The sequence below is a fragment of the Pan troglodytes genome, chromosome 21, assembly GCF_028858775.2.
Source record: "Pan troglodytes isolate AG18354 chromosome 21, NHGRI_mPanTro3-v2.0_pri, whole genome shotgun sequence".
Taxonomy (NCBI): domain Eukaryota; kingdom Metazoa; phylum Chordata; class Mammalia; order Primates; family Hominidae; genus Pan; species Pan troglodytes.
In genome coordinates, this window is record NC_072419.2 from 7,717,587 (window position 1) to 7,745,546 (window position 27,960).

Below are 27,960 nucleotides of genomic sequence, written 5' to 3' on the forward strand. Positions count from 1 at the left end.
GGAATGTCACATCCCTCACTTTGGGTTTGTGTGATGTCTCCTCATGATTAGACTGAGGTTATGCATTTTGGGCAGGAATATCTTGTAAATGATGCTGTGTTCTTCTCAGTCTATCACATTAAGAGGTACACAATGTCAATTTGTCCCTTTATTAGTGTTAACTGATCATTTGGTTAAGGTGACATCCAGTTTCTCCACTGTAAAGTTGTTTACTTTTTCTTTTGTAATTAAAAAGTACTTTTAGGAAGCTACTTTAATATCTTTATCTATTAAATATCCTTTTCCTTGTCAAAGCCATGGTATGTTTAAAATGTGAATTTCTTTCTTTTTAAGTTCAGGGGTACATGTGCAGATTTGTTACACAGGTAAACATGTGCCATGGGGGTTTGTTGTACAGATTATTTCATTGCCCAGGTATTAAGCCTAGTACCCATGAGTTATTTTTCCTGATCCTCTCCCTCATCCCACGCTCCACCCTCCAGTAGGCCTCAGTGTGTGTCATTCTCCTCTGTGTGTCCATGTGTTCTCATCATTTACCTCCCACTTATGAGTGAGAACTTGTGGTATTTGGTTTTCTGTTCCTGCATTAGCTTGCTAAGGATAACGGCCTCCAGCTCCATCCATGTCCCTGCAAAGGACAGGATCTCCCCTTTTTTATGGCTGCATAGTATTCCATGGTGTATATGTACCACATTTTATTTATCTAGTCTATCATTGATGGGCATTTAGGTTGATTCCATGTCTTTGATATTAGTGCTGCAATGAACGTACAGTTGCATGTGTCTTCATCATAGAACAATTTATATTTCTTCTTTTTTTTTTGTTTGAGACAGAGTCTTGCTCTGTTGCCCAGGCTGGAGTGCAATGGCACAATCTCGGCTCACTGCAACCTCTGCCTCTTGGGTTCAAGTGATTCTCCTGCACCACCCTCCCAAGTAGCTGGGATTACAGGTGCCCACCAGCACTTCCGGCTAATTTTTGTATTTTTAGCAGAAACGGGGTTTCACCATGTTGGCCAGGCTAGTCTCAAATTCCTAACCTCAAGTGATCTGCCTGCCTTGGCCTCCCAAAGTGTTAGGATTACAGGCATGAGCCACTGCACCTGGCCCTTACATTCCTTTGGGTATATACCTAGTAATGGGATTGCTGGGTCGAATGATCTTTCTGTCTTTAGGTCTTTAAGGAATCGCCACACTGTCTTCCATAATGGTTGAACTAATTTATACTCCCACCAACAGTGTACTGAGCATTCCTTTTTCTTCACAACCCTGCTAGCATCTGTTATTATTTGATTTTTTAATAGTAACCATCCTGACTGGTGTGAGATGGCATCTCATTGTGGTTTTGATTTGCATTTCTCTAATGATCAATGATGTTGAGCTGTTTTTCATATGATTGTTGGCTGCATGTATGTCTTCTTTTGAAAAATGTTCATCTTCTTTGCTCACTTTTTTAATGGGGTAGTTTTCTTGTAAATTTAAGATCCTCCCAGATGCTGGGTATTAGACTGTGGTCAGATGCATAATTTGCAAAACTTTTCTCCCATTCTGTAGGTTGTCACTTTGTTGATAGTTTCTTTTGCTATGCAGAAGCTCTTTAGTTTAATTATGTCCCATTTGTCAATTTTTGCTTTCATTGCAACTGCTTTTGGTGTCTTCATCATGAAATATTTGCCCGTGCCTATGTCCTGAATGGTATTGCCTAAGTTGTTTTCCAGGATTTTTATAGTTTGTGTTTTATAAAATGCGAATTTCTTAATTGAGAGTAATGGGAAGCATTTATTCCTGTGCTCATGAGTCACCGGTTTTCCTTTTTAATGAATTTTGATAATGATTTTTTCTCACTAAAATTTAAAGGTTTAATTTTTAAAAACTGAATGGTTTAAGCTTAGCCCTATAGTTCTTGAACCATGATTTTAATAATAACGATTTTTTTTAATCTTCATTGCTCTAGCACCTTTAAGAAGGATTCGTTTGAAAATTCACCTGTGTCTCAACCCAGGAATAGGCTTGGCCTTCCTTCTCTGATGGCAGCCAGGGACCTTCCTCCCATATACCGTGCCCACAGGAAGGAACAGAAATGCTTCCTGTCACTCCCAGGGGTCTCCAGCTGTCATAAGCTGCCAGCTGGAGGTGGTCCAAGCCAAGATTACAGACGGCCTTTATCCTATAGTTATCACCCACAAATCACCCCCTATCCCCAACCCAGGGGAGTATCTCTGTCCATTGCATACCCTGGATACTGAACTCAGCTCCAGAACCAGGGACCTCCTGCCCATTCACGATGGCCTTGGGCTCCCAGTGCTGTCCCCACCACTCAAGATTGTCCCATACCACCTTTCCCACCCAGCCCAAACCTCACAAGCCAGGTGCATGTGGTGGCCTCTAGGGAAATAAGGTTTCAAGGTATTTTAGCCACAGATCTCTTTGCTCAAATAAAGCCCTACACAGAACCCCAGCCCATTCAACATTTCAAGGTGGAGCTGAAATCCTTTGTGGGTTCTATTTTTCTCTCTTTGCAAAGCATTTCCAGCTTGTGGGCTGATTGTCATATAATCTAGACAAGTGTTAATTAAAGAAATCACTCAGAGCCTGTATATACAAAAGGTAAAAATTTTAAAATCTTTACAGCTAAAAATATATTTAATGTGGTACATTTAAAAATATTTGATACAAGGTGGGGATCCCAAACAAAGAGTGCCAGGAGCCTATGGTGAGCCAACCTCCCACACCTCCCAAATAAATCAGTCATCTGGCTTTGTCCATCTCGACACTCTTCCTATGAGTGTTATCACACTCAAATTGCATATTGATGGGATTAATCCTTTAAGGTCTCTTTCACTCCACCATTGGCTTAGTGAGGCAACCTAGTCCATCATTGTCTCCCCAGCTCTGAGAAGCGAGCACTATCATAAAAGAAAAGCACTATTATACAAGAAAAGATTGATACAGTGAACTAGATTAATATTAACAGCCTCCTTGAGGTAAGGTGCTAAAAAAAATCAGAATGAATGAATGAGTAGATAAATGAGTGAATCCACACTGTTGCTTGTGAGGTCTGTGGGTGATGACGCCCCATTTGCATGGCAGTTTCAGAAGGGCTTTCAGGGTTTAGATTCTGGGGAAAGGGCCAGTCTTTTGTCTCCACTTCACAGACCCTGCTGGTGCCGAGCCACTTCTAAGAGACCAAGGAGCCTGGAGCTACCCCATTCCTCCCAGGGGGTGGGGTTAGTTGATGCTGTCTGGTGAGTGACCAATCGCATCAGCACCTCTGCTGACCCCATGGGACTCCACTACCTTCTCTCCTGGACTCCGAAAACTGCCATTTCTCTGAGAGGGGGAGGAGGGCTTCTTGCTTCCAAAAGGACTAAGCAGGGTTCTGGCAATGGGGACAGGATAGTCGTTCCCTGTGGCAGGCTGATGTACAATGGGATGGTCCTGGGGCCACATCTGGGCACAGACCCCCCATTATCTTTAATGGTGCTCTTGCCAGGGGGACACTGCAGAGAGGAGTCTACCACGAGGAGACCTGCTCTCCCCTCCCAAGCACTGGAGCAACCTTGGCCCTGCCCAGAAAAAGGCAGCTGTAGGGAAATGGAGCTGAGTTTAAATGCCCACTGGGCACTTAGTAGCCATGTGACCTTGTGTAGGTGACTCCTCCTCTTCCTCTCTGGGCCTGAGTTTCCTCCTCCATAAAATGAGGTAGTCATCTTTGCAGCTCTGCACCCACAAAGTGCCATTGTGAGGGTCAAATAAGTGGACGTAAAAGGGCTTGCAGAGAACCCTGCAGATGGAAGGTGGACCTTTATAAGGGAGAAATAAAATCTTATTAAGGAGAAAATAAATTCCCAAGAATGAGCTGCCCAGCATCTTTAAAAGAAGACTGCAGAGTGGACAGTGCTCATACCTGAAATGTTTTTTTTATTCCTCTACCAGTCAGGCTCCTACATATCCCAGAGGAGGCAGTGCCTTCCCCAGAAAGCCCTGCCAGGCTGCACTCTGTCCTCCCATCCTGCTGCCTCCAGCACAATGCTCATATCTGACTGTCTGTCTACCTGACATCTCCCCCACTGGTCTGGTGCTCCTTTGGGCAGGAACTGTATCTGATGCAACCAGGAATTTCAGCTCTTAGGGCAGAGTCTGGCGCACCTGAGGCACACATCAATATTCTGAGCCAGACTGACTGGCTAGAGTAGAGCTAATGGTAGAATGTCGGGGGCTGGTGCCTAAGGTTGGGGTAACTAAAGACACAGGCAAGCCTCACACTCCCTTCCTAGAACCTTATCTGATTACTTTCTCCATCTAGGTTTGAGATGAGGTCTAGCCGATCCTGCCTACAAGCTGAGTGAAAGCTCTTTAAGGTAGGGGTGACCAGCTTTTCCTGGTCTGCTCAGGACTTTCCTGGTTTGAGTTCTAAAACGTCCCATTTCCCAGGTAAACCAGGGCAGTTGGTCAGGCTATCTTAGTTACTAATTGATTCTCATAGTAGACATTGTAATTACTCACTGATTGTATATTACGCTTCTCCTTCCTCCCCCTTTCCCAGGCTGGCAGAGCCCATCTCTTAGGACAGAGGCTGAAAATGGAAGATAGTTTCCCAGCCTGTCTTGTGGTGAGGGGTTGCCATGTGACCAGGTTTTGGCCAATGAGACAAAAGGGAAAGTCTGCTGGGAACTTCTGGGAAGGGGTTTTTTCTCTCTATCTACCTTCACCCCCTCTTTCTTCCTGCTTTCGGTCGTGAGAATGTGATGATTAGAGCTGTGACAGCCATCTTGTGACCACAAGGAAACATCCTTACCACACTCTGAGGGGTAAAACGAAGGACAGTAAAAGCTCGACACTTTGATGACACTGTTGATCCTCTGAAGGACCCTAGGACTTGAACAACATTAAAATGTTAAATGTTGTTTATCAAAAGACATCATTAGAATAACAAAAAGGCAGCCTCTGTGCTGGGAGATGATATTTGAAATCTCTCCTTGAAAAGGACTCGTATACAGAATACTCAATGATAGATAACTCAGTTGTTAAAAATTGGGGCAAAACTTGAAAAGAAACTCTAGAAAAGAGAAAATTAAAATAGTCAATAAGCAAAGCACACAAAAAGGTCTGAACATCATTATTCATCAGGGAAATGCAAATTAAAACTACAGTGGGGCCCGGGCCTGTTGGCTCATGCCTGTAATACCAGCACTTTGGGAGGCCGAAGCAGGCATATCACCTGAGGTTGGGAGTTTGAGACCAGCCCGACCAACTTGGAGAAACCCTGTCTCTACTAAAAATACAAAATTAGCTGGGCGTGGTGGCACATGCCTGTAATCCCAGCTACTTGGGAGGCTGAGGCAGGGGAATCACTTGAACCCGGGAGGCAGAAGTTGCGGTGAGCTGAGATCGCACCATTGCACTCCAGCCTGGGTAACAGGAGCAAAACTCCATCTAAAAAAAAAAAAATACAATGGGATACAATCTCACACTTACCAGAGTGGCTAAAATTAAAAACACTGAAAATACAAAGTGTCGATGAGGATGTGGAGTAACTGGAACTCTCATACTCTAGTAATACTAGTAATAGGAGTGTAAATTTGGACAGTTGCTTTGGAAAACTGCTAAGCAATAGCTACTAAAACTAAACACAGACTTACCTGATGACCAGGTATTTACCCAAGAAAAATAAAAACATGTCCACAAGAAGTTGTGTATGTAGATGATCATAGCAGCTTTATTCAGAACAGCAAAACACAAGAAACACCGCCAATGTCTGTCAACAAAAGAACAGAAAAGTAAGTTGTGATATATCCATACAATGGATGTATATGTTATTTTATGAATATATAAAATGGATATATTGGAAATACTACATGGATAAAATAGTTACTTTTTAAACTACACAGCAGTGAAAAAGAATAAACTACTGACACATGTAGCAATATGGATGAATCTTAAAATTATATTGTGCAAAAGAAGCTAGACACAAAAGAGTACATACAGCATGATTCATTTCTATGAAGTTTAAGAATGGGCAAAACCATTCTATGCTGTTAGAAGTTGGTTAGTGGTTACCCTTTGCAATGGCAGGTGGAGCAGTGGGGAGCAGTAGCTGGGAAGGAGGTATGGGGGGACCAAATGGGGCATCAAGAATGTTCTACATCTTGATCTAGATCATACACTTGCAAAAAATTCCTTCAGCCATTACAGCTCAAGATTCGTGTGCTTTATTTATGCAATACAGCAATCTAAAACATTAAAAAAATGAATAACCTCTATGGTTTAAGGCACATTTAATCGAGTATTCTGTTACTTGTAGCCAAAAGCACTCTAACACTCCTCAACACAACTTGGCGACAGAGGATGTTTGTTGGGTGAGTGATGGTAATACCCACGGAATAGCATTCTTACAGGGAACAGAACACATTCACACCCATTAACACCTGTCACTCTCACTTCAGTCCTACCAGGGAGGGTTTGTTAGTTTCCTCTAACAGATGAGGAAACTGAGGTCCAGAGAATTGCACTGACCTGCTCAGAGTCACACAACGAGCTTTTTTTTTTTTTTTTTTTTTGAGATGGAGTCTCACTGTGTTGCCCAGGCTGGAGTGCAGTGGCATGATCTTGGCTCACTGCAGCCTCCGCCTCCCAGGTTCAAGCGATTCTCTGCCTCAGCCTCCCAAGTAGCTGGGATTACAGGTGCCCGCCACCATGCCCAGCTATTTTTTTTTTCTTAGTGGAGAGAGGTTTTGCCATGTTGGCCAGGCTGGTCTTGAACTCCTGACCTCAAGCAATCCACCTGCCTCGGTCTCCCAAAGTGCTGGGATTATAGGCATGAGCCACTGTGCCCAGCCTACACAGTGAGCTTTTGACCAATCTAGAATTTGGGCCCAAGATTGTTTAATCCCAAACCCAGTGCTCTTTCCGCTACACTTCTCTCACCCTGGGCACATCCACCAACAACATTTGTTGAACTCCTATTGGGTATACTTCAGGGAAACTTTATCTGGTCTCTACTTCCACTGAGCTTGTGGTCTAGGAGAAGAACAAGAGTTTTAGCTAACAATAATAATTGTATTTTTAAGTGCTTACATTTATTAAATACCTACTATCTCCTAGACCAGCCTTTTCCAGTGGAGTCCATGCATTGCAGAGTATACTCCACTGGGTTGCAAGAAAAACAATTAGTAATTCTATCTGTATATTTGATCTCATCTTTTAAAAATTTTCATTTTGTGTATATCATATAAGATGATAATATATTGATTGATAATATATTATGTTTTTACTTTGTGAATGTACATATTAAATATATTGGGGGCAATGTTCACTGACAAGAATGGGACACCTAAATCTTTAAAGACCCATTGGTCGCCTGATCACATGATCCCATCTGGCCCTCGTGACACTCCTGAGGACCAGATTTTTTTTGTTGTTTTTAGAGACAGAGTTTGCTATGTCACTCAGGCTGGGATGCAGTGGTACAGTGATGGCTCACTGCAGCCTTGAACTCCTGGGCTCAAATGTTCTTCCTGCCTCAGCCTCCCAAAGCTCTGGGATTACGGGCATGAGCCACCACGCGTGACTGAGAACCCGATGTGTTGCCCCATGTTACATATGAAGATACATCTTTAAGGTAATGAATATCCCAATCACCCAGATTTAATTCTTAAGCGTTGTATACAGGTATCAAAATATCACATATACCTCCCAAATATGGCCAACTATTGCATGATTAAAAAATAAAAGAAAAAAGAAAAAGAAACCATCTTTAGCAATACCCTTTTAAAAAGTGCCTTTTGTTTGTTTAGCTTTCTTTGAACATTTGACCCAAGTCTTCCCTCACTCAGAAAACCGCTCTGTAAAACATCCCTCAACATGATTTCCTCACAGACAAACCTGTCTGATAATTTAATGCTGCTGCCATTTTTTTTTTCTGGAGCTCTGAACTTTGATGCCTATCTGGACTAGTTTTGCTCTAGACTTGGGGCACAGACACCATTAGGAATTCCTTTGTCTCTCCTGTGTTGAAACCACAGACTGCTATATCTCAGTTCATCATAGAAAATTTACAAAATAAAAGCCACAGAGATTCATTCCCCTGCCTGTGTCTAAGCTCTTGTCCAAGCCCTTCTCACATTGACTCTGGGCTTGGTCATGTGACTTGCTTTGGCCAATGGCATAATGGCAAACATGACACAAGCAGCAGCTGGAAAATTACTTGTGCATATGAGCCTTTGCCCTTTCAGCTCTGGGGAACCCTGTGACCACAACCAGGCTGGCAGCAAACCCAGGCTGGTTTGCTGAAGTATAAGAGACCGATGGCTAAATCATCTCTGTTACCCCAGCTGTGCCAAGCCAACCAGCATATATGTGAGTGAGGCCATTGACCACCAGCTGACGGCAGACACAGGAGAGAAGCCAGCCAAGGCCACATGGAGCCCAGCCCACGCCACTACTGGGCTATAGGTTCATAAGGGAATAAATGGTGGCCATTTTCAGGCAATTTGTTACACAGGAAAAGCTCATGGTTCCTCTTCTTGGTTTAGTTCCTCTTTTTGGTGGAGCACAGCCCCGGGTAGCATGGAAGTTTTAAAACATGTGCACCAATCCTTTGACACTTGTCCCATCAGCAGATAGGGTTCATGACACCTTCCCTTGCTTGGGCCTGTACCTTAGTAATGCAGCAAAAGTGACATGGCATAACTTCTGAAGATAAGTTAGAAAAGGCCCTACAGTTTCCACCTGGTTCTCCAGGGACACTCACTCTGGGGTAAGCCAGCCATTGAGGAAGAGGTATGAGATCACCGTGCTGGAAAAGCTACATGTCAACACTCCACTCGACAATCCAGTTGAGACAGCCTTCCAGCCATCTGGGCCAAAGGAGCCAGACTGGTGAGTGATGTCATCTTGGGCCCTCCAGACCAGCTCATCCACCAGCTGAAGACCACTAAGTGAGCTCCATCAACACCACGTGGAACAGAATCATCACCCAGTTGCACCCTCCCTCAGTTTTTAACCCACAGAATTAATCCACTAATTTTGGGGATGGTTTGTTATGCAACAATAGATAACCAGATTCTATGCCATGATGGGAAGTTCTGCAGTTTCATTGGGAAGTGGCAGGCATTCTGGGACAGAAAAAACTTGGGGCCATTTGTGCAATCTACTGCACAGATTTTTAATCTCTGGTTTCTTACTCTCTGTTCCTTCCAGAGAGCTTCTTGTTCACATTTTACTGTTGCAATATCTTTATCACTCAAGGGATATTAATTGTAGGATTTATTTTAAGTTTTCTCTTGTTCCCTGGATTCTTTTTCTTGAAGACCTTTTACCCCGCCCTCATGGTTTGCTTTGATCTCTGCACTTCATGATAGAAATTTCTTAAATTTCTAATGATCCTTGGCTGTCTACTCACATTACCACTCTGGCTGGAAACTGGGTGGGGAGGGTGGACTGGTAGGCTTTTGTGTAGGGTCCATGCAGGGTGGTTGCATAGGGCTGGTGCAAAGGGGCTGGTTGGCTTTTTCTGTGATGCACTCTCCTCCCACCCCCCATTACCGTATCTTTAGGTCTTTGTCCTGGAAGTGGTTCTCCAGATAATTTTCTGCCTGGGGTTGGACATTCTAGAATGAGACGGGTGAAGGGGGCTGAAGATCTCACCTTCTCTGGGCCTGATGTTTCTAGTTTGGGAGTTTCTTTGTTGCCTTTCTTTCAGAGAATAAACCTCCCTTTGCTTGCCCAGAAGTGAGTGGGGTTACTACCTGGCTGGGCAGGATGGGGGTTGCGGACGTAGAGGTCCCACGCTCCTTGTACAGATTGCTTTCAATCCCCACTTCACCAGCAGCTCCTCCAAGACCTAGTAGCTTCAATTTTTGAGGCTTTTAGGCAAATTGGCTTGTTTCTCTTTGCAGCAATCCACCCACACAGCAGTCACCTACCCCATCCATTTAGGTTTGACTTTCTTCCTCTCGGTTATGTCACTGGCCACTTCATCCATTTCCCTTCTTTGTAGTTCAGGGTTACAAATGTCTCTCGATTTCCTCAAAGACAGAGTTTTTGTTTCTGCTCCTTATTCTTGTTTTGGGGAAGTTTTTTGTTTGGTTTTTTCTTTTTTAAGAAGAGAAAAGGAATAGAAATGTCTTTAGTCTACTATCTTAAAGCCACCATTTCATTAGAGTTTTAAATGGAAAAAGCACCCTCTTATATTGGACAAAAGTGTGTCAGCAATGTGGGTTTTGTGACTCTTACTGGAGTAAGAACCTATATTATACGCCAAGGTGGCTTCATGTTCTAGTTTTACAAATGCATTTGATACAGTTAATAAAATAGCAAATTATATATTAAGGAGAATACAGATAAGTCATTGCTGGCTTGGCAGAGAGTGGAGAGCAGCCTTGACCAAAAAGCTTAGGGGAGGAAAAGTGGGGTGGAGGCATGAGGTTGACCTGTCCCTGCTAAGTGCCACTGTCTCCAGCTCACCCCTTTCCACCTGCAGGTCCCTTCTCAGATGCCACCTCCTTGAAGGATCCCAACCCACCCGTCACTTTCTCTCTACTAACTCGTTTTATGTCTGACTGCCTGCCAACGGATTTGATTGACTTATTTATCTTTAGGTTTGTCGACCCCACTAGATCATGAGCTCCATGACCAGGGGGAGCTTTGCTTTTTCACCTCCATACACTCGGTGTCTGTGAGCACCTGGTACATCAGTAGATGCTCAATAAAGAGTTGTTGAGTGAACAAATGAATGAGCCAGTGATTGCGTGGATCCATGTTTTCTATGAGAAGGCAGAGCTCTGAGGACAGACAGAGGCCCAGTGTGCATGAGAAAGTCCCGCTGGCCCAGGCAGTGGCCTAAGAGCTGCCTACCATGGCGGTCACTGTTCTTGGGGAACCACAGATGTTTCCCCTCTAATCCCTCCATGGGGGCCAGGGGGGGCATGAGAATGGGAGAGAACACAAAGTCCCTTTATTCAGGGGAGTGGATTCCATCTCAAGACAAATTGTTACCTCCAAGGCCACCAGCCGCCCAGCCGGCCCATCACTATGGCCTCCCTCTTAAGGATGTGGGCACAGGCCCGGCCAGAGCTGAAATTGCCCTGGAAACTAGTCTCCCCTTTAATTAACAGGGAGGGTGACCAGGCCTGCTAATGGGGTGGGGTATGGAGTCGGGGTGGGGTCAAGTTCATAAAGTCCCCAAAGAATCAAGGCCTCCTTGTTTATTTTCCCGAAAATGTTCCCCATTACCCAGAACAGCATAGGGGCCAAGCAGGCCACAGGCAGGGAAAAAGCTTTAACCTCCCCCCTGCTCAGCTCAGCACATCACTATTTGACTTGCATTTTAAAGATAATTACAAACTTAATGAAAAAATAACCTAACCCCCAAACAGGCCAGGGACTCATGGCCAGCATTGGCAGGAGCAAGCCCCTGGCAGCTGTGAGGATGAGATGCAAAGGGCATAGAGGAACCACTGGAAGACAGGGGACACCCTTTAGATGGACACTCCCTCTCTCTAGCGCCAGCTTTGGCTCCCTATTGCCCTTTGTGTCATGCCCAAATGTCTCAGCCCATGTCTTAGAGCCAGTTTTACTCAGGCCCTATGTGGAAGACACTGGAACCCAAAGAGGAAAGGAAGTTGCTCAGGTTGTGCATTGTGTGGGACCTGATGCAGGTAGTGAGGCTGGTTGGGATGGGTTCTCAGGGAAAGAGTGGAGCAAAGTGAGAATGTGTCTCCGTTACCATCTGAGCCCTGGCTGGGTATGGCCAACATGCCAGGTAAGCAGCCTTGGGAAGCAGGCACGATGATTATCCATCTTTAATATCCCAGGACTTGAGCCCAGGTCTGTCGGGCTTTTAGCCACCACACTAAGTGCTATAAAAGGAGCTGGAGGTAGAAATGAAGTAACGACAACAATAATAATGAGCAGCTTTCATGGATTGTAGACTATGTGCCGTGCACTGTGCCAAGCTCTTTACCATCTCTTTTAATCTTCGCAATAACTTTATCTGGTAGGTAGTGTTATTGACCCATTTTACAAACGAGGCCCAGAGCATTGGTTCAAGGTTGTGCAGCTGGGAAATGGCCTGTACTCTTCTACCCTGAGAATAATGCTCTACAGTGAGTCAGGGAGTTTTGTGAGGTCTCAAGAACAGGGACCTTGTCTGTCTTATTCACTTGTGTGTCCTCAGAGCCCAGAAGAGAGACTGGCATATAACAGATATTTAATATCTGTGTTGTGAATAAGAATGAACAAATGCACCTGGACCTAGAAGTAACTTCCAGATGAACCATCCCAGTTCTCCCTTCCCCATTCCGGATTATCTTTACTTACCTTGAAGTGAACAAGATATTAAGGGGCTCCAAAAGAACTGAGAAATAGAACTTGGTTTGAAAGACAGTAGGGAGCCACAGCAGGTCCTTCAGGAATGGAGTTCCAAGCTAGGGGAGTGATGGTCTTCCTGTGTCTTTATGGATTCCAGGAGCTAGTCAAGGTCAACGAGCCTTTAGCCAGAAGGTCAAGTTATCCCCAGTGGTTAAGTGTTGGGGGAAGAGGAGGGCACTTCTCAGGAGTTGAGGGTCCCAAACTTGTCATGCTCATTGGTTTTGTGGCTGAGAGTGGCAGGTTCAGGCTGGCCAGCCAGCCTCTTCAGCTTGCCCATGGTAAATCCCATGATCCTGGGTCAAGGATGCCCAAACATGGTATGTCCATAGCCAGCTGACAGAATTCGTATGTCACTGAATCTTTCAACAATGGATTCTTTGAAACTTACAACTCTGGGGCCTTTGAGGTCCATCTCAGACTCTGAGGCTGTAGAAACTGTTCATCTTAGAATAATGATAGGTATAAAACATTTACTGAGTGCTTACTACTCCAGACACTGTTTACAAATACCAACGCCTTTAATCCTCACAACCACCCCAGAAGGTAGTAACAATGTGACCCCCCACTTTACAGATGTGAAGACGGAGGCACTGAAAGGTCGTGTAACTTGCCCAGGGTCACTGGCCGCCTGGCTGTAAAGCACACAGCACTGCCTCACAGACACTTAAAGTCGTTGAGACTTACACTCTTCAAATTTTAGAATTGTAGAGAGTCACAAGGCCAGGATCTTCAAGCCACAGAGTCTTAAAATCATAGCACTTTAGAACCTGCCATCATTGACTCATCAAATTCTGCTGTCACAAAATCTGGGCATGTTATAATCCTGGAATTCCAGATTCTTGGGGACTTTTAAGTCAGAGAAGTTTAGATCCTGGGATATTAGCCTTGGATTATAGACCCTAGCCCAGTCCTCTCATATAGCACAGGGAAACTGAGGCCCACAGAAGTGACAGGAGAAGCCCAAGAGAGGCAGAGCCTGGTGGATTCAGTGTCATGTTTGGAGGGAGAAATCGGAGTGAACAAAGAAAGCCCCTGGGCAGGCAGGAATCTGTTTGTGATTAGCAGTGGGTTTTAGTGTTGCCGAGGAATGTGCCCAACGTTACCGTTACCCTCGCAGGTTGCTGCCTCCTTTCTTCCCACTCAGATGCCCTCCTCAGAGCCCATCCTGGCCAGACTCAATATCCTGTTTCTACCACCAGCAAATTGAATTTTCAGAAGTTGGCCTCCTAACGAAGCCAGCTTAATACGTTGGAGGTTTTCTTTGCCTGCATTGCTAGTTCTTGGTAGGATGCCTGCTCTTCAGAAGCCCAGAGAGGTTTTGCACACTCAAATCACAACGCCAGGAGGGATGAGGGACAGGAACTACGGGACAGGTGGCTGGGGGCTTAGATAGACCCAGAGGTGGGAATAGAAATGGCGTGTCTCAAGGGGGAGGTGACAGGTCCACAGGGACCTCCGTACTGCTCAGGCCACACCTGGGAATTTGGGGGCCTTCAGTCTTTCAGAAACATTAACCAAATGGGGTTTGTTTAGAGGAGGGATGGGGAGAGATGGGTGGGAATCCCATGCTCTGGGAGACCTTGAGCGTGGACTAGATGGAAAGAAGCATGAATTCTAAAGTTCAGCCTCTCAGCACTGCCCCCTTGAAGACAGACATGGGTGGAGCCCTGGGGTATAGACCTAAGATTGAATGGTGGAAACTCCAAGAAGATTTTGGTTTTATCAAAAGCAGTGGTTCTCAGGCTGGGCGTGGTGGCTCACACCTGTAATCCTGAGGCGGGCAGGTCACTTGAGGTCAGGAGTTCAAGACCAGCCTGGCCAACATGGTGAAACCCCATCTCTACTAAAAATACAAAAATTAGCTGGGTGTGGTGTCAGACACCTGTAGTCCCAGCTGCTCAGGAGGCTGAGGTAGGAGAATTGCATGAACATGGGAAGCAGAGGTTCCAGTGAGCCGAGATTGCACCACTGCACTCCAGCCTGGGCAATAGAGCAAGAGCCTGTCTTAAAAAAAAAAAAAAAAAAGCAATGTACAGTACAGTACATTACAGTCCAGTATAGTCCAGAATCTGTGGGGTTCCTCAGACCATTCCAGGGCATCCACATGGTCAAAACTATATTCACAACAACACTAAGACATTATTTGTTCTTCTAACCCTCAGTGGGGTTGTCCAAAGTTGATATGACATGTGATGCCACCATCACTCTGATAGCAATGAAAAAAATTAATGCAAAAACATTCATGATGAACAAAATACTAAAACTGTAAATAAAGAGAAGACTAATACTACTGATTTTTCCTTTCATCTCAGGCTTCAGTGTGAATTTTTCAAAATATTGCATTAAAATGTCCTAATTACTGATATTTTTGGCACACAAATTTTAAACCTGAGGCAAGTGCCTCGTTTAACTCACTCTAGTCCTGGCTGTGGATATAATCCACATCAACAGAAGCTCATTGGGGTCCTCAATAATTTTTAAGGATATAAAGCGTGCTGAGATGAAAACATTTGAGAGTCACTGATAAAAGGGATAATGTTCCATCAGCTCAAACTATCCAACAATGGAGGGGGTTATATTCCAAGGTACTGAGTTCCCATCACAAGGTGTGTACAAATGGGGGGATTAAAGGATTGGGTGTGGGGAAGAGGCCTAATGTGCAGCATCTCTTGCCCAGGTGCCTCCTGTGGTCCCACCTACCTGGCATCCAATTGATCTTCTCATTTTCCCACTTGAAAGCTTGCAATGGTACCCCACTGTGCTCTGAGCAAAAACCCACCTCTTCTCCATGGCCTACCAGGCCCTATGTGTCCTGGCCCTGTCTCCCACTCTTTTGCCCCTAGCTTGCTCTGCTATCCCCAACCTAGCCTCTTTCTATTTCTTCAGCATGCCAAACTCTTTCTTACCTCAGGGATTTTGCACACGCTGTTCCCTCTGCCTGGAACATCTTCCTCTTCACTCTTCTCATGGCTGTTCCTTGTATCTTCTGAGTTTCAACTTGACTGTTGCCTCCAGGAAGGCTTCCCTGATCACCCTATAGTAAGTAGGATTTCTCTGACATCATCTCTCAACCTCTTTTTTGCTTCCTTCATGGAAGTCATCACTGCTTTTTTATATTTACTTGTTGGCATGGATGGTTCTCATCTATTCTCTCCATGAGACCGTGAGCTCCTCCAGGGCAGGAAGCCTGACTGTTCAGACATGGGGCCTCAGCACCTGACCCAGCACCTGGCATGGAGGAGGCCCTTGAGAAGTGTTTGTTAAGCAAATAAACAAATCCTTTATGAATTAGTGAATGAATGAGTAAATGAATGAAAGATTAAACAGAAAAGGCCTCTGACTGCTGATGCTCAGGCACTCACCAGGAAACCCAAAGTAACACAGGTTGTTACTTTGATGAAACATCAGTAACCATGGCTGGATAGTGTGTGATGAAGTATTAAGCAGTAAGTGTTTGCCCACTACCCATCAGCGCTGATCAAGTTGGAGGAGAGGGAGACTGGCCTGGCTGCAGAAATCTTGGATGAGTTGGGGCTTGAACACAAGCCTTCAGGGCTTTGCCAAGACAGGTTCCCCTGCCTAGTTTCTCTGAAGATCCACATTGTATTCACTATGAGGGCTCGGCTCAAATAACCCTGCCTCCTACGGCTCTTCCCTGACTCTTCTCGGGTAGGGTCGGAACACACCATCCTTGTTCTGGGTGTTATTGTATTAGGATAACCACCCTTGTCTATCACTGATTTGAAGACATCAGCTTATAGAAATGTCCCGACAGTATAGATGTTATCCCAGTTTAGAGATGAGAAAAGTAAAGGTCCCAGAAGAACTTACATTCCAGTGGAGGAGACTCATCACGGGCAAAAAAGCAAACCCACGTGTTGTGAGTGATAAGAGTTAAGGTGAAGAATGTTGCCGCGGAAGAGGAGTGGGGAGGCCTCTCTGAGGGATCAAAGAGATGTGGGTACAAATTCCATCTAATAGTGTCAGCTAAAGTTCAGTTAACTGTTACCACTAACAATGAGTTAGCTGTTGCTTCCAGGATGTCTGTTTCACGGGGACAGGGACTATGTTCACTTTTCTGTCCCCAGCACCTAGAACAGTGAACAACACATAGTAGGTGTTCCATGTATGGTGTGAGGTGAATAAAGGCCTGCCTGCATCAGGCATTGTATATGAATTATTTTATTTAATCTCCATGGTCAGAGAGGTAAGGGTTATCATCCCCATTTTGTAGATAAGGAAATGAGGGCACAGTGAAGTTAAAGTCTAATGACTTACCCAAGAACACCCAGATAGTAAATGGTGGAGCCCGAGTTGGATTCGAATCCAGTCCAATCTGTCTCGTACCTTAGCCACTCTCCTACACAGCCTTATTTTGCTCACTCACTGTGTGACCAGGGCATATTGCCTAACCTCTCATCCACCGAGGATGTCATTTTCTTTAGCTTTTGAAATAATACCCATGTCATAGGGTTACTGTGAAAGTTTGGTTCAGGTAGAGCTCTTAGATTCCTGTCTGGCACACAGTGACACCTCTTTTCAGGTGACCCATTCTCGTTTGATATTGTCAGCCATTGTGAAATAAGAGGGTACAGAGCAAAGCTTTCCAAATGGAAAAACCTGCTATGATTTCTAGAAAGTCTTGGGAAACTTTCTAGATCAGTTATGGAGGTTGCAGAGCAGAAGGCCTCAAGGACGAGATGCAAAAACAGCACCCATGCAAGTTGACTTGTAAACTGCTTTCTTCATCCTTTAGGAGGAATTGCCCAAGAGGCAGCATTTATGGGGCATGCCCAGGGTCTCCAGGCACTGTGCTGAGGGCTCTGTATCCCGTCTGTCAATTTTTCCCAACTCTATTATACAGATGGCACCACTGAGGCTCAGAGAGGTGAAGGGACTTGCCCAAGGCCTCATAGTGCATCAGAAACAGTCAGGACTCAGCTCAAGAAAAGGCCCCAAAGCCAGCACTCCCAACCACATGATCTAAGACCAGGGAACAAGGGGACAATGAGAGTGAGGGCAGGAAAAATGCTGGAAGATGTACCAGAGACTTAGCACTTGACTGATGGCATCTTTCCAGGCCAGTGCCCACCCCTCCTCTCCTGGCCTTCTCTTCCACCTCCCACCCTCCTGGGTTCCTGCACCATTTTCTCGCTGGAGCTCCTGCCATGCCTGTTATCTTCTGTTGGTTCCTGGGAAAAGACTCTGAGATGGAGATTGGCGTGCAGTGGGTTTATTGGGGAGAGTGCTCAGGAGTAAGACCAATGCAGGAGTAAGGAAGACAGGCCTGGGAGGAGTGAACAGCTGGCACAATGGAGTTACAACAGAAATCTCAGTGATCCCACAGGAGCTCTGGAGCGGAGATGGCCCTTCGGAGCTGAAGGATCGGGTCAGGCATTTTTTATCATACACCAACCACTCTTTGGCCACAGGCTGCACCTGGAACGAATGTGTCCTTGGGCAGGGCAAGTCCCTACAGCTGAGGGCCATTCCCGGCTGGGAACTATCAGCAGCTGGCAGTCCCATCAGCTGGGAAGGGTGTCTGATGAGGGAATCCATGCTAGCCCCCAGCCTCCTTTCCACCTGTCCACTGTTATCTGACAATAGCAATCATGCCACACTGGCTCACACCGGCAGGGCACTGTCTACCTCTCAGGCTCCCTACCACGTGTGGTGTGTGGATTCCCTCATTCCATCCTCATGACAACCATGAGAGGGGGACACTTTCCACATGAGGAAACGGAGGCTCAGTGAGATGAAGAGCTTGCCCAGAGTCCCAAGGTGCAAGAATGCTGTAGCTGGTATTCTCACCCAAGCAGTGGGACCTATGGGTCCTATCTTGGTCCCTTATAGAAACTCCTTCCTTTAATCCAACTCAGCACTGAGTCCCCTGGAGTCAAAGCTCCTGCCCTCCAAAAGTTCATAATCCAGTGGGGGAAGTCAAGACATATACACTGGAAAGATAAGGGCTGGTAAGTGCTGTGATGAGAGGTGATCTGAGGGTGGGTGACAGGGATGTCCTGCCCAGGAAGGCAGGTGAGACAAAGTCAGTGAGTTCAGCCTCAGTGGATGAGGAGAGTGCTGTGGGAAGGATCGGGGCAGGGCGGGCTTCTAGGCAGTGGGAGCACAGGTGCAAAGACAGAGAGGGTGAAAGAGAGGGGCCCTCCAGAAACAGGGAGTGGTCTCCTGAGCACAGGTGCAAAGACAGAGAGGGTGAAAGAGAGGGGCCCTCCAGAAACAGGGAGTGGTCTCCTGAGATGACACAGGGGGTTGGGGGAAGGAAAACAAGGTCATCATGGTGGAGGGGCTCCAGCCTCAGGGCCCTGCATGATGCAGTCCCTGCCCTTCCGTGAATATTTGCTGAACGAATGAATGGTTGGATGGGTGAATGAATCGCTGCTGTGGAGGGTGGATTGGAGGTTACAGAGACTGGCAGGGAGACCAGTGGGGGGTTCACAGCAAATGTCCAGGTAAGAGGAAATGGGCCCAACTTTGCAGGGACCACAGGGGTGAAGCCATGAGAGAGAGAGAGAGGAGCGGAACACCGCTGGGTGTGGTGACCTAGAGCTTCTGTGGCCCTAGTGGTCTCTCAGTCTCACCCTGTTCCACCTCCATGCCCTGCACCATGCTGCATCCCCTGCCTGGCAGCTTTTTCCTCTCCCTCTGCATCTGCAAGTTTCACTGGCTGCCCAAGCTCTGCTTCCTCTAGGAAGTCTTATTGACCAATGCAGCTCTCCCTTACCATGCAAGGTCACTTCCCATCTCCCTCACAGTTTAACCCTAGCAAACTCCATTTGCAGATGTCGGTGTTCAAAATGCAATTCTCCAATTTTTGAATGCCAGGCCAACAGGGAAGCATTTAATGCCCTTCAGCAGGGGTATGATGCGATAAGTGTGAATCCATGTATCCAGTACAGGTAGGACCTCTCTGCCCCCATAGTGCCTGCTTGTTAGCCCTCTAAGGGCGGCATCTGGTAAATCTGGGCTTGGAGTTTGGATGATCGGAAACAGGAACGACCTCTCTGGGGACAGTTCTTAAGTTCTAATGGAGCAACTCTTCACAGAGGGACTTGCAAAGCTCTTAATTAAAGTTACCATCAGAACAAAGACTCTCTGAAGCAAGAATTTGGACCCCAATGGAGTCCTGAATCCAGGCAACCAAGCTTGCATAAGTGTGCAACACAAAGGCAAATGAGTCCCCAAGGAAGAAGAGGCTCCGTCCTCAGCTTGCTGCCCTTGTCTGAGGAAAGCACCATGCCCTACAGCTGACATTTACTGAGTTTGCATCCGTTGACTCTTTTGGTTGCAGAAAACTGGCTCAGACAAAAAGGGGATTTGCTGGACTGAAAAGGCCAGGCTGGAGCTATGGTGCAGCAGGATCTAAGGGCTCAAGAGATGTCATTAGGGTGGGGTTTCTCTCCGTTTTTTTCTGCTCAGCATCCTTCAGAATCCACTTCATTCCCAGAGTCTATGAAGGTGGGGTGCATAGGGAGAGTCTGTTGGACCAGTGTGGTCACACACACACCCTGAACCAAGGAGCACAACACCTGAGTGGCTGAGGCTGCAGGGCACGTCCCAGATTACACTGACCAAAGAATAGGAAAATGTTCCCCATCAGAAATTGGTAGAACAGGGAATGGATTCTGGGGAAGTAAGCAATGAACATTATCCGTAAGGGCCTACTATATGGTAAGCAGCTATTAATCGCTTTGCCAATTTATAGTTGAGGAAACAGCCTCAGAGAGGTGAAGTCACTCTGACAGCCAGGAAGTAGGGAAAAGCAAGCTTGGAATGCAGCTCTGTCTGGTACCAGAGCCCAGGGTCTGGGGAGCTCCACCATCCTGCTTTCCAGGCAACATCTTTACCCATCTCTGTTTTGGTCCAAGGCACAAAGCTGGTGTCAGATGGCTCTTGGATAAGCCTGTGTGGGAAGGACAGATAGATGGGGGTGTGTATGGATGAATGGATTGGTGAATGGATGAACAGCGGGGTGGATGTGGGTAGGTAGAAGGGTGGATGGATTGCTGGCTGTGTGGATTACTGGCTAGGTGGGTGGGTAAATTGGTATATGGTTAGGTGGAAGGGTGGATGTATGGATAGGTGGGTGGATGCTTGGGTGAATAAATGAAATGGCAACTGAAAGGACAGGTGGAAGGATGTGTGGGTAACTAGATGGGAGGGTGAATAGAATAATGCTGACATAAGCATTAACAATTATGTCTAGCCTCTTGCCCCTCTCTTCCCAACTGCCTTTTCCAGTGGAAAAATTGAAAATCATGGACCCGGGGAAGACATTCCCCTGTGGTCTGTTAATAGAGGCCCAGCAAGGCCAGCCGAGGCTGTCAACTCACCCCCCACTAGGACCCTGTCATTAGCCACACTCCCCCAACCCTGCCCTTGGGTGGAAGTATGATCTGGTGGGCACTGAGGGGCTGGGCCCATCCAGGCCCCTTATTAAGCCTTATTAAGCCCACAGACGGGGAGCAAAAAGGGGAAGAGAACTTTCTCCCAAAGGTCAGCTGTTGGAAAAAGAAGGTACAGATGTCTCTGGGGTGGTCGTCTACTCTCAGGCCACAAGGAATGTGAAAGTTTGCCTGGCCCAATCTGCTCTGCTGTCTTCTTGCAGGCTGGGAAACTGAGGCCCATACAGGAGACAGGAGGGATACACAGAAGTCGGGACAGAGCCAGACTCAAACCTCAGGCCGGCTCACAGACCATAGCCCAGCCTTTCCCTGAAACAGCCTCAGCATCAGCAATGGGGAGGGAAAGGAATGGGCATGAATGGGGCTCCTGCTATATGCCAGGCCCTTAAGCAAAGCATTTTCTGTTCATGGAGCCACTGGTCTCCTCTGTATCCCCATGAGTAAAATGGAAGTTATGCCTGTCCTGTCACGGATTGAACAAGCATTTGTTAAACATCTGTTATACTGTGGGCCAAGCACTGGTCTAGGTGCCAGGAATATGGCATTAACTAGCCAAACAAGGTTTCTGCTTTCAGAGAGCTTACTTTCTAGACAGTGATAGAGACAGACAAATAAGTAGGTAGATAAAATGTGATATGAAGAAAATTGAGGAGTGGTATGAGATGTACAAGGATGGAAGGGACGTTCTTTGGATGAGATGGTTGGGAAGGGCCTCTCTGAGAAGGTGATCATGGTCAAGGTCATTAATTGTCCACCAAGTCCGTTCTCCCCTTTGCTAGTATGTGGGCAAAGCCCATAAGTGGCTGTCCAGGCAGGGTCAACATTTCCCAGCCCTATTTGCATGCAGGTGTGGCCATGTGACTAGCTCTTACCAATAGAATGGGAGCAGAAGTGATGAGTGCCACATCCAGGCCTAGCTTTTGAGAAGTGAGGGAGCTTCCCCCATGTTCTTGTTACTTTTCCCCTGGCTGAATTCAAATGATGGCAAGACCCCAGGATAGAGGAGCCACAAGATTAGAAGAGCCTGGATTCCTGCATCACCACATGGAGGAGAGCCACTCATTGCCCTGGCACATCCATTGCATGAGTGAGAAATAAACTTCAGGTGAGACCCAAAAGACATGTGATGAACTGGTTAGGACATTGCAGGCAGAGGAAATAGCATGTGCAAAAGGCTCAAGGCAGAACCAAGCTTGGCATGTTGGCACAGAAAGGATACCAATGTGGCCAGAATAAATGGCACAAGAGGAGGAAATGAGGTGAGCCATGCAGGCAGTGGCCTCAGTCAGGAGTCTGTATTTCAAGTGGCCCCGGTGGAGGTGGCGCCATCAGCAGGGAAGAAATACCATCTGGTTCATACTTGGAAAAGATCCCTCTGGCCACTGTGCAGAGATGAGTTGGAAGGAGGCAGGAATGGACACACCAGAGAGGAGCTGGTGCAGTCATCCTAGCCTGGATGAGGCTGGGGACATAAGAGTGAGTGAACAGAGTGGATTTGGATATATTTTCAAGGGCTTGCTGATGGGTTGTTTGTGGAAGGTGAAGGAAACCAAATAACCCACAAGCCATTAAACAAAATCTAATGCAGAAGCCAATATATATTAGTAAACACTTTAGGGGTATCTGTCTAGCTTCCAATCTTCCTTCCCTGAGAACCTCCCACTTATGCCTATCTGATGGCCCCTCCCCTGCCCTAGCTCATGGAGCTAGAGATCGGTCCCTGACTGGGGCTCAGCCAATCAGATCACCCCTGGCTGTCAGACCCCAGTGTGTGGCTGGATGGGGAATAGGCTGGGCCCCAGCACTCTCTCCTTGATAGAGATGATGGGGTAGGGGGAAGGTCAGCAGCCCAGAAGCTGAGGAAGAATGAACTCTCCAAGGACCACCTACCCATCCCATAGCAGGCGAAACATAGCTGCAAGTGGACTCAACCACCCTCAAACACAATTGGAGCTGCCACCAGCCAAGTGTGGAAAGGGTTGGTCTTTGCAGAGCCCTGGACTGGAAGAGGAGAGTGGGTCTCCCAGGGCAGAAAATGGGAGTGGCCAGCTCCAATTCTGTGCCTCAGGTTGGGAGACATGATCCTCTGGGTTCTTTCCATACCCTAGACAAGGATATTCCTTGTCTGAGCCTAGACAAGTTATTCCCCTGGGAAGGAGGGAGGTGCTTCTGTTTCTCCATCTGTCAGGTGGCTGAGTATAACAGATTTCATTTCCAAAAATGGCCACAGCCCCCTGCTCCTCATGAACCCTGCCACTCTCCATCAAGAGGGAGAGTTTATTTCTCCTCCCCTGGAGACTGGCAGGACTTTGTGACTGCCTTGATGAATAGAATGCAGCAGAGGTGACTGTGTAACTTCCAAGGGTGGGTAAGAAAAGACAATACAGCTTCTCTCTGGCTCTTTGTCTTGAGACACTCACCCTGGGAACCCAGCCACCACGGTGTAAGGAAGCCCAGGCCCCCTGGAAAAGCCAGAGGTAAATGTTCTGGCCGACATTTACCCAGCTGGGGTCCCAGCCAACAGTCAGCATCAACCACCAGACCCATGAGGGAATCAGTCCAGCCCCTGGCCATCAAGTCTTCCAGCTGAGGCCCCAGACACCGTGGAGCACAGACAAATCTACCCACTGTGCCCTTCTGGATTCCTGCCCCACACAATATGTGAATGCAATGAATGACTGTTTGATGCCACTGTGTTCAGGGGTGATGGGTAACGCAGCACTAGATACCCAGAACGCTGACTCAGGCAGACTCTGCCTCCATGACACCCTCCGTGCTAAGCATCTTGTTCCATTTCCCCACTGTCCTGAAATTTCCAGACACTCCTCTTTGACAAGCCAGGCTTGGCTATGAGCTGGGGCCTCTCAGGGATCTTCCAAAGATCAGCCGTGGAACAAGCCCTGCGGGGAGTTCACTCCCTGGTCAAGAACCTTTGCTGACTCCCCATTTCCCCCCATATCAAATCTCAGCTCTTCTACTAGGCTTCCCAGGCCTGTCCTAATCTCCTCCATCCTCACGTCTCCCTGAAATGGGCCACAATTCCTCCCTCTGCAGTGTATTAAGAGTGAGAATGTGGGGTTAGATGAGGTGAGGGGAATCGCAGGCTCTGGGAGAGCTTTGAGAGCTGGGCCTGAAGCTTTAGAAGGCAGTCTTCCCTCATTTAGCAAATATTGAGTCCTAGTGTGCACTACATTCTATTTACAGTGCTGGGAATACACAGCTGCACCTGCTAGACATAATCCCTGTCCTAAACCCATGAGGATCATATTCTCTTCCACCTCAGGGCCTTTGCACCTGCCATTCTCCTCACCTAAAATCTATTTCGGAAGATTTGTGTACACCTCATCCTTTATCCTTCCAGTCTCACCTTAGAAGGGCCTGCCTGGCCACCCTCTCTAGTCATCCCCATTGCTAATTCCCTTTATTATTATTATTTTTTTGAGACAGAGTCTCACTCTGTCACTGAGGCTGGAGTGCAATGGCACAATCTTGGCTCACTGCAACCTCTGCCTCCTGGGTTCAAGTGATTCTCCTGTCTCAGCCTCCCGAGTAGCTGGGATTACCGGCACATGCTGCCACACCTAGCTAATTTTTTGTATTTTAGTAGAGACAGGGTTTCACCGTGTTCAAGGCTGGTCTTGAACTTCTGAGCTCAGGCAATCCACCCACCTCTGCCTCCCAAGGTGCTAGGATTACAGGTGTGAGCCACCATGCCTGGCCTAATTCCCTTTACTCTTAATTATATCTCCCTGTTCATTTTCTCCCTAAGTCTTGAACAACAGTATATAATCTGTGATGGCTGATTTACTTGATGTTTGTCTGACTTCCCCTGCTAGAAGTGTTAGCTCCCTGAGGCAGGGACTGTGTCTGTCTCATTCACTGCTGTGTGCCAGGTCATGGCACAGGGCCTGGCACCCAGGGGTGCTCTATGACTATTAAATGTGTGCAGTGTGATGCTGGCTGCACAGTGCCTGCTTGCAGCTGGGAAGCTCGCAGTAAGGGGTGATCCTCTCTTTCTCTTCTGCCCCGTCTGTGGACATGCCCCATAAACACTCAACAGACTCCCCTCTGTGCCAGGTTCCATGTGGGCACCAGCAGCATGTAAGGGCTCAAACACAGTCGCTGGTACTGAAGCAGCTCCCAAATACTGGGGCAGGAGACAGATATCCAGCCTGTACTGGATATCTGGGGACATAGTGTAGCTGGTAGGGAGAGACGGCACAAAAGGTCAGGGCACCAGAGGTCTGCAGTGCCAAATTAGAGTGGAGTAAGGACTCCATGCTGAGTAAGGAAAGAAGATCAGGCAGGCACTGGGGAGTACATTGAGGATGGAAAGGAGGGCGATGGAGGCCGTCTGGAAGGACGAAAGCGAGTGGTAGCAGGAGAGGCATCTTAGGTATGACCCTGGGCATGACACGCAACCTCTCTGAATCTGTGTCCCTGTTGGTATAACATTCTGTGAAGCACACAGGTCCTGGAGCCTTCCTGGGTTCAAATCCCACCCTCTGATTACTCACGACCCTCAATAAGTTCTTTCACCTTGGTTTCTTCATCCGTAAAATGGAGATGACAACAATAGCACCTCCCACTATCGTTTCATCAGGATCACATGAGTTAATGCATTGAAAACACTTAGATCGGTGCCAGGCACATGGTAAGTGGTCAGTCAACGTGAGCTAGCACTGAAGCAGGAGTCACAGTGTGCCTGCGCACGCACACAGTAGGCACTCATCATCGAGACGGACCTTCTATCTGCCTCTTACGCTGTAACACATATCACCACCCAACATGGTATTTTTTTGCTTATGTGATTATTGTCCCTTTCCTCCACCAGAATGTGAGCTCAGTGAGGGCAGGGGTTCTGTCTGTTTTGTTCCACTGCATTATCCCCAGAGCCCAGGGCAGTACTTGACACATAGTAGGTGCTCAATAAGTAGTTGCTGAATGAATGCATTTCTAATTCTTAGTTTTGTGCTTGGTGCACAGCAAATGCTCAATAAATGCTGGTCCTCTTCACCCCTACCAGCCTCTCCATCCCGTTTCTACCTGCTCCAGAAAGTCCTCTTGGGCCTCGCAGCATCCACCAACCGTCCTTCATCCCAGGCTAAGTTCCCCACAGACCCCCTTGGCCCACCTCCCATCTGCTTTATCATGCCTGTGGAGCCAAGGTTCACCTTGTTCCCCGGCACTCCCGCCAGCGTGAGTAAGCATCAGCCAGGACCTGGAGAGTAGAACCCACCCAGAGAAGAGCCCCTGCTTCTCTGCCCACCCCAGGCCAGAAGTGCTCTTGCCCCTGGACTGGTTTGTCCAGGGAGGTTTTCCAAGTCACCGAGAGCCCCATGATCAGATGTCACCAGATCCTCCCACCCCAGCCGCAGGGGCTGCAGTACCACCAGGGCCAGAGCCATCCCCATGCGTGATTTCAACATCTGTAATACTTTCCCCTCTCATTGTGGAATTCCCCCTCCAAATTCCTCCTGCTTCATTATTAGTATATATAAAAAATAAAAAAATTAAGCTGTCTTAATCATTTTCCATATTAGCTGACAGCCGGTTCCCATATGCCTGGGAGTGAGACCACACCTCCTGTTGCCCCCCTCCTCCCCGCCCTCTCTGCTATTCCAAAATGACTAGCCCCAAACAAGGCCCAGTTACTGAAAACCCTCTATCTTACAGACTCCGCAGCCCTGACTCCTTGGAGTCCTGTCTGGCTGGTGTGACCCAAGCCAAAAGCAAAGCAGGAAGATTCTCTTATGTCCCCAAAAAGCGCAGACCTCAGGGCTGGGCTGATCAAGGTGCAAATCTCAGTGTCATCACCTACAAACTGGAACTCCACAAACTGCTTTGTCCTGTCCAAGAAAGGGCACAAATTCTGAAGCAGACGGATCTGAGTTCCATCTCTGGAACTCAGCTCTGTCACCTTGGGCGAGCCAGTTCACCACTCTGAGCCTGAGTTTCGTCATCTGTAAAACGGCAGAAACAACAGCACTTACCTCTCAGTGTCACAGTGACAAATCAAGGAGACTTTGATAACAACAGTGAACATCCACTGATCCCACTGTGTGCCAGGCACTGAGCCAAGCCCTCCCTGCCTCCCCCTCATTGCATCTGCACAACAACCCGCTTTGCAGACAGAAACAAAGGGACTGAGATATTAAAAATTTCTCCAGGACAAAGAACAGGGAGGTGGAGGAGCACCCTGACCCAGGCCCGGCATTTTCAGTTCCACTCGAGAGCCTGACCCCCTGGAGATACTCCACAAGTCCTCACCCCTTTCCCCCAGTTTCACCTTGGTCTTTCCTCCTCTCATGGTCTTGAGCATGGGCATCAGGGATTGGCAGCACTGTTGTGTCCTGTCCCCACTGCCCAACCCCAGTGCCAGGGCTGTGAGCATCAGGAGGGTAGGTAGGAGCCCGTGGCCCATGCATGGCAGACTCAGGTGGCCCAGCACCTTGCGGCTGCTCCTAAAAGCACAGACACCTGTATTGAAGAGAGGGAAGTTCTGGGGTGAACTTGAACGGATTGAGAATTCCCAAGCCAGAGGAGATAGACAACTATGCCAGATCTCAAACTTGAAGATTGTTTTTGTTTTTATTTAACTGAACCAAACTGATTTTTTCTTCCCCCCGAATTACTAGTGAATCAGTTCATAATAGAAGCCCCCATTATATCTCCTAGATTTTTAACCAAAATATCCAAAAAGAATTGGGCTAACATAGCCACACCATCTTGGAATATTTATATTTATAGTGACATGTCACAAAGACTTCTAGTATTTTGTCTCTACTCTTGATCCAAACTCCAGTGGTTCCAGTTTCTCTATATTAAGTATTCATGTGCTTTGCATGTGTCACTTTTCATCCTTTCTGCAGCCCTTAGAGGGAAGTATCATTCATCTTCAACTTACAGATGAGGAAATTGAGACTCAAAGTAGTTAAACGATCTGTAAGACAAGGTTCTGAATTTGAACATAGGTCTCAGCTGCAGAGCCATGTTATTGCTAACACAACCTCTGTATGGTTCTCCAGAAGGCCCCCGATCCACCAAGAAACAACCCTGTCCCACAATTCCAGCTGACCCTATCCATGAACCCTCCTCCCTCCAGCCAGACAGGCCTCTGCCCGGAGAGGCAGCATCATCTCCAGCAGCCTGTACTCTCATCCCAG

General features: G+C 47.2%; 1 protein-coding gene across 1 annotated transcript in view; it reads right to left on the reverse strand.

The window, feature by feature from the left end:
• Positions 1-2,623: 2,623 nt before the first annotated feature.
• Positions 2,624-27,960, reverse strand: part of LOC104003486 (uncharacterized) — a 77,236-nt gene continuing 51,899 nt past the window's right edge. The window contains exons 3-6 of the mRNA XM_054674559.2: positions 15,278-15,405; positions 5,642-5,757; positions 4,798-4,877; positions 2,624-3,802 (exon numbers count right to left, since the gene is read on the reverse strand). Coding sequence (XP_054530534.1) covers positions 3,293-3,802; positions 4,798-4,877; positions 5,642-5,757; positions 15,278-15,339 — 768 coding nt within the window. The 5' untranslated portion in view covers positions 15,340-15,405 and the 3' untranslated portion in view covers positions 2,624-3,292. The remainder of the gene's footprint in view (positions 3,803-4,797; positions 4,878-5,641; positions 5,758-15,277; positions 15,406-27,960) is intronic.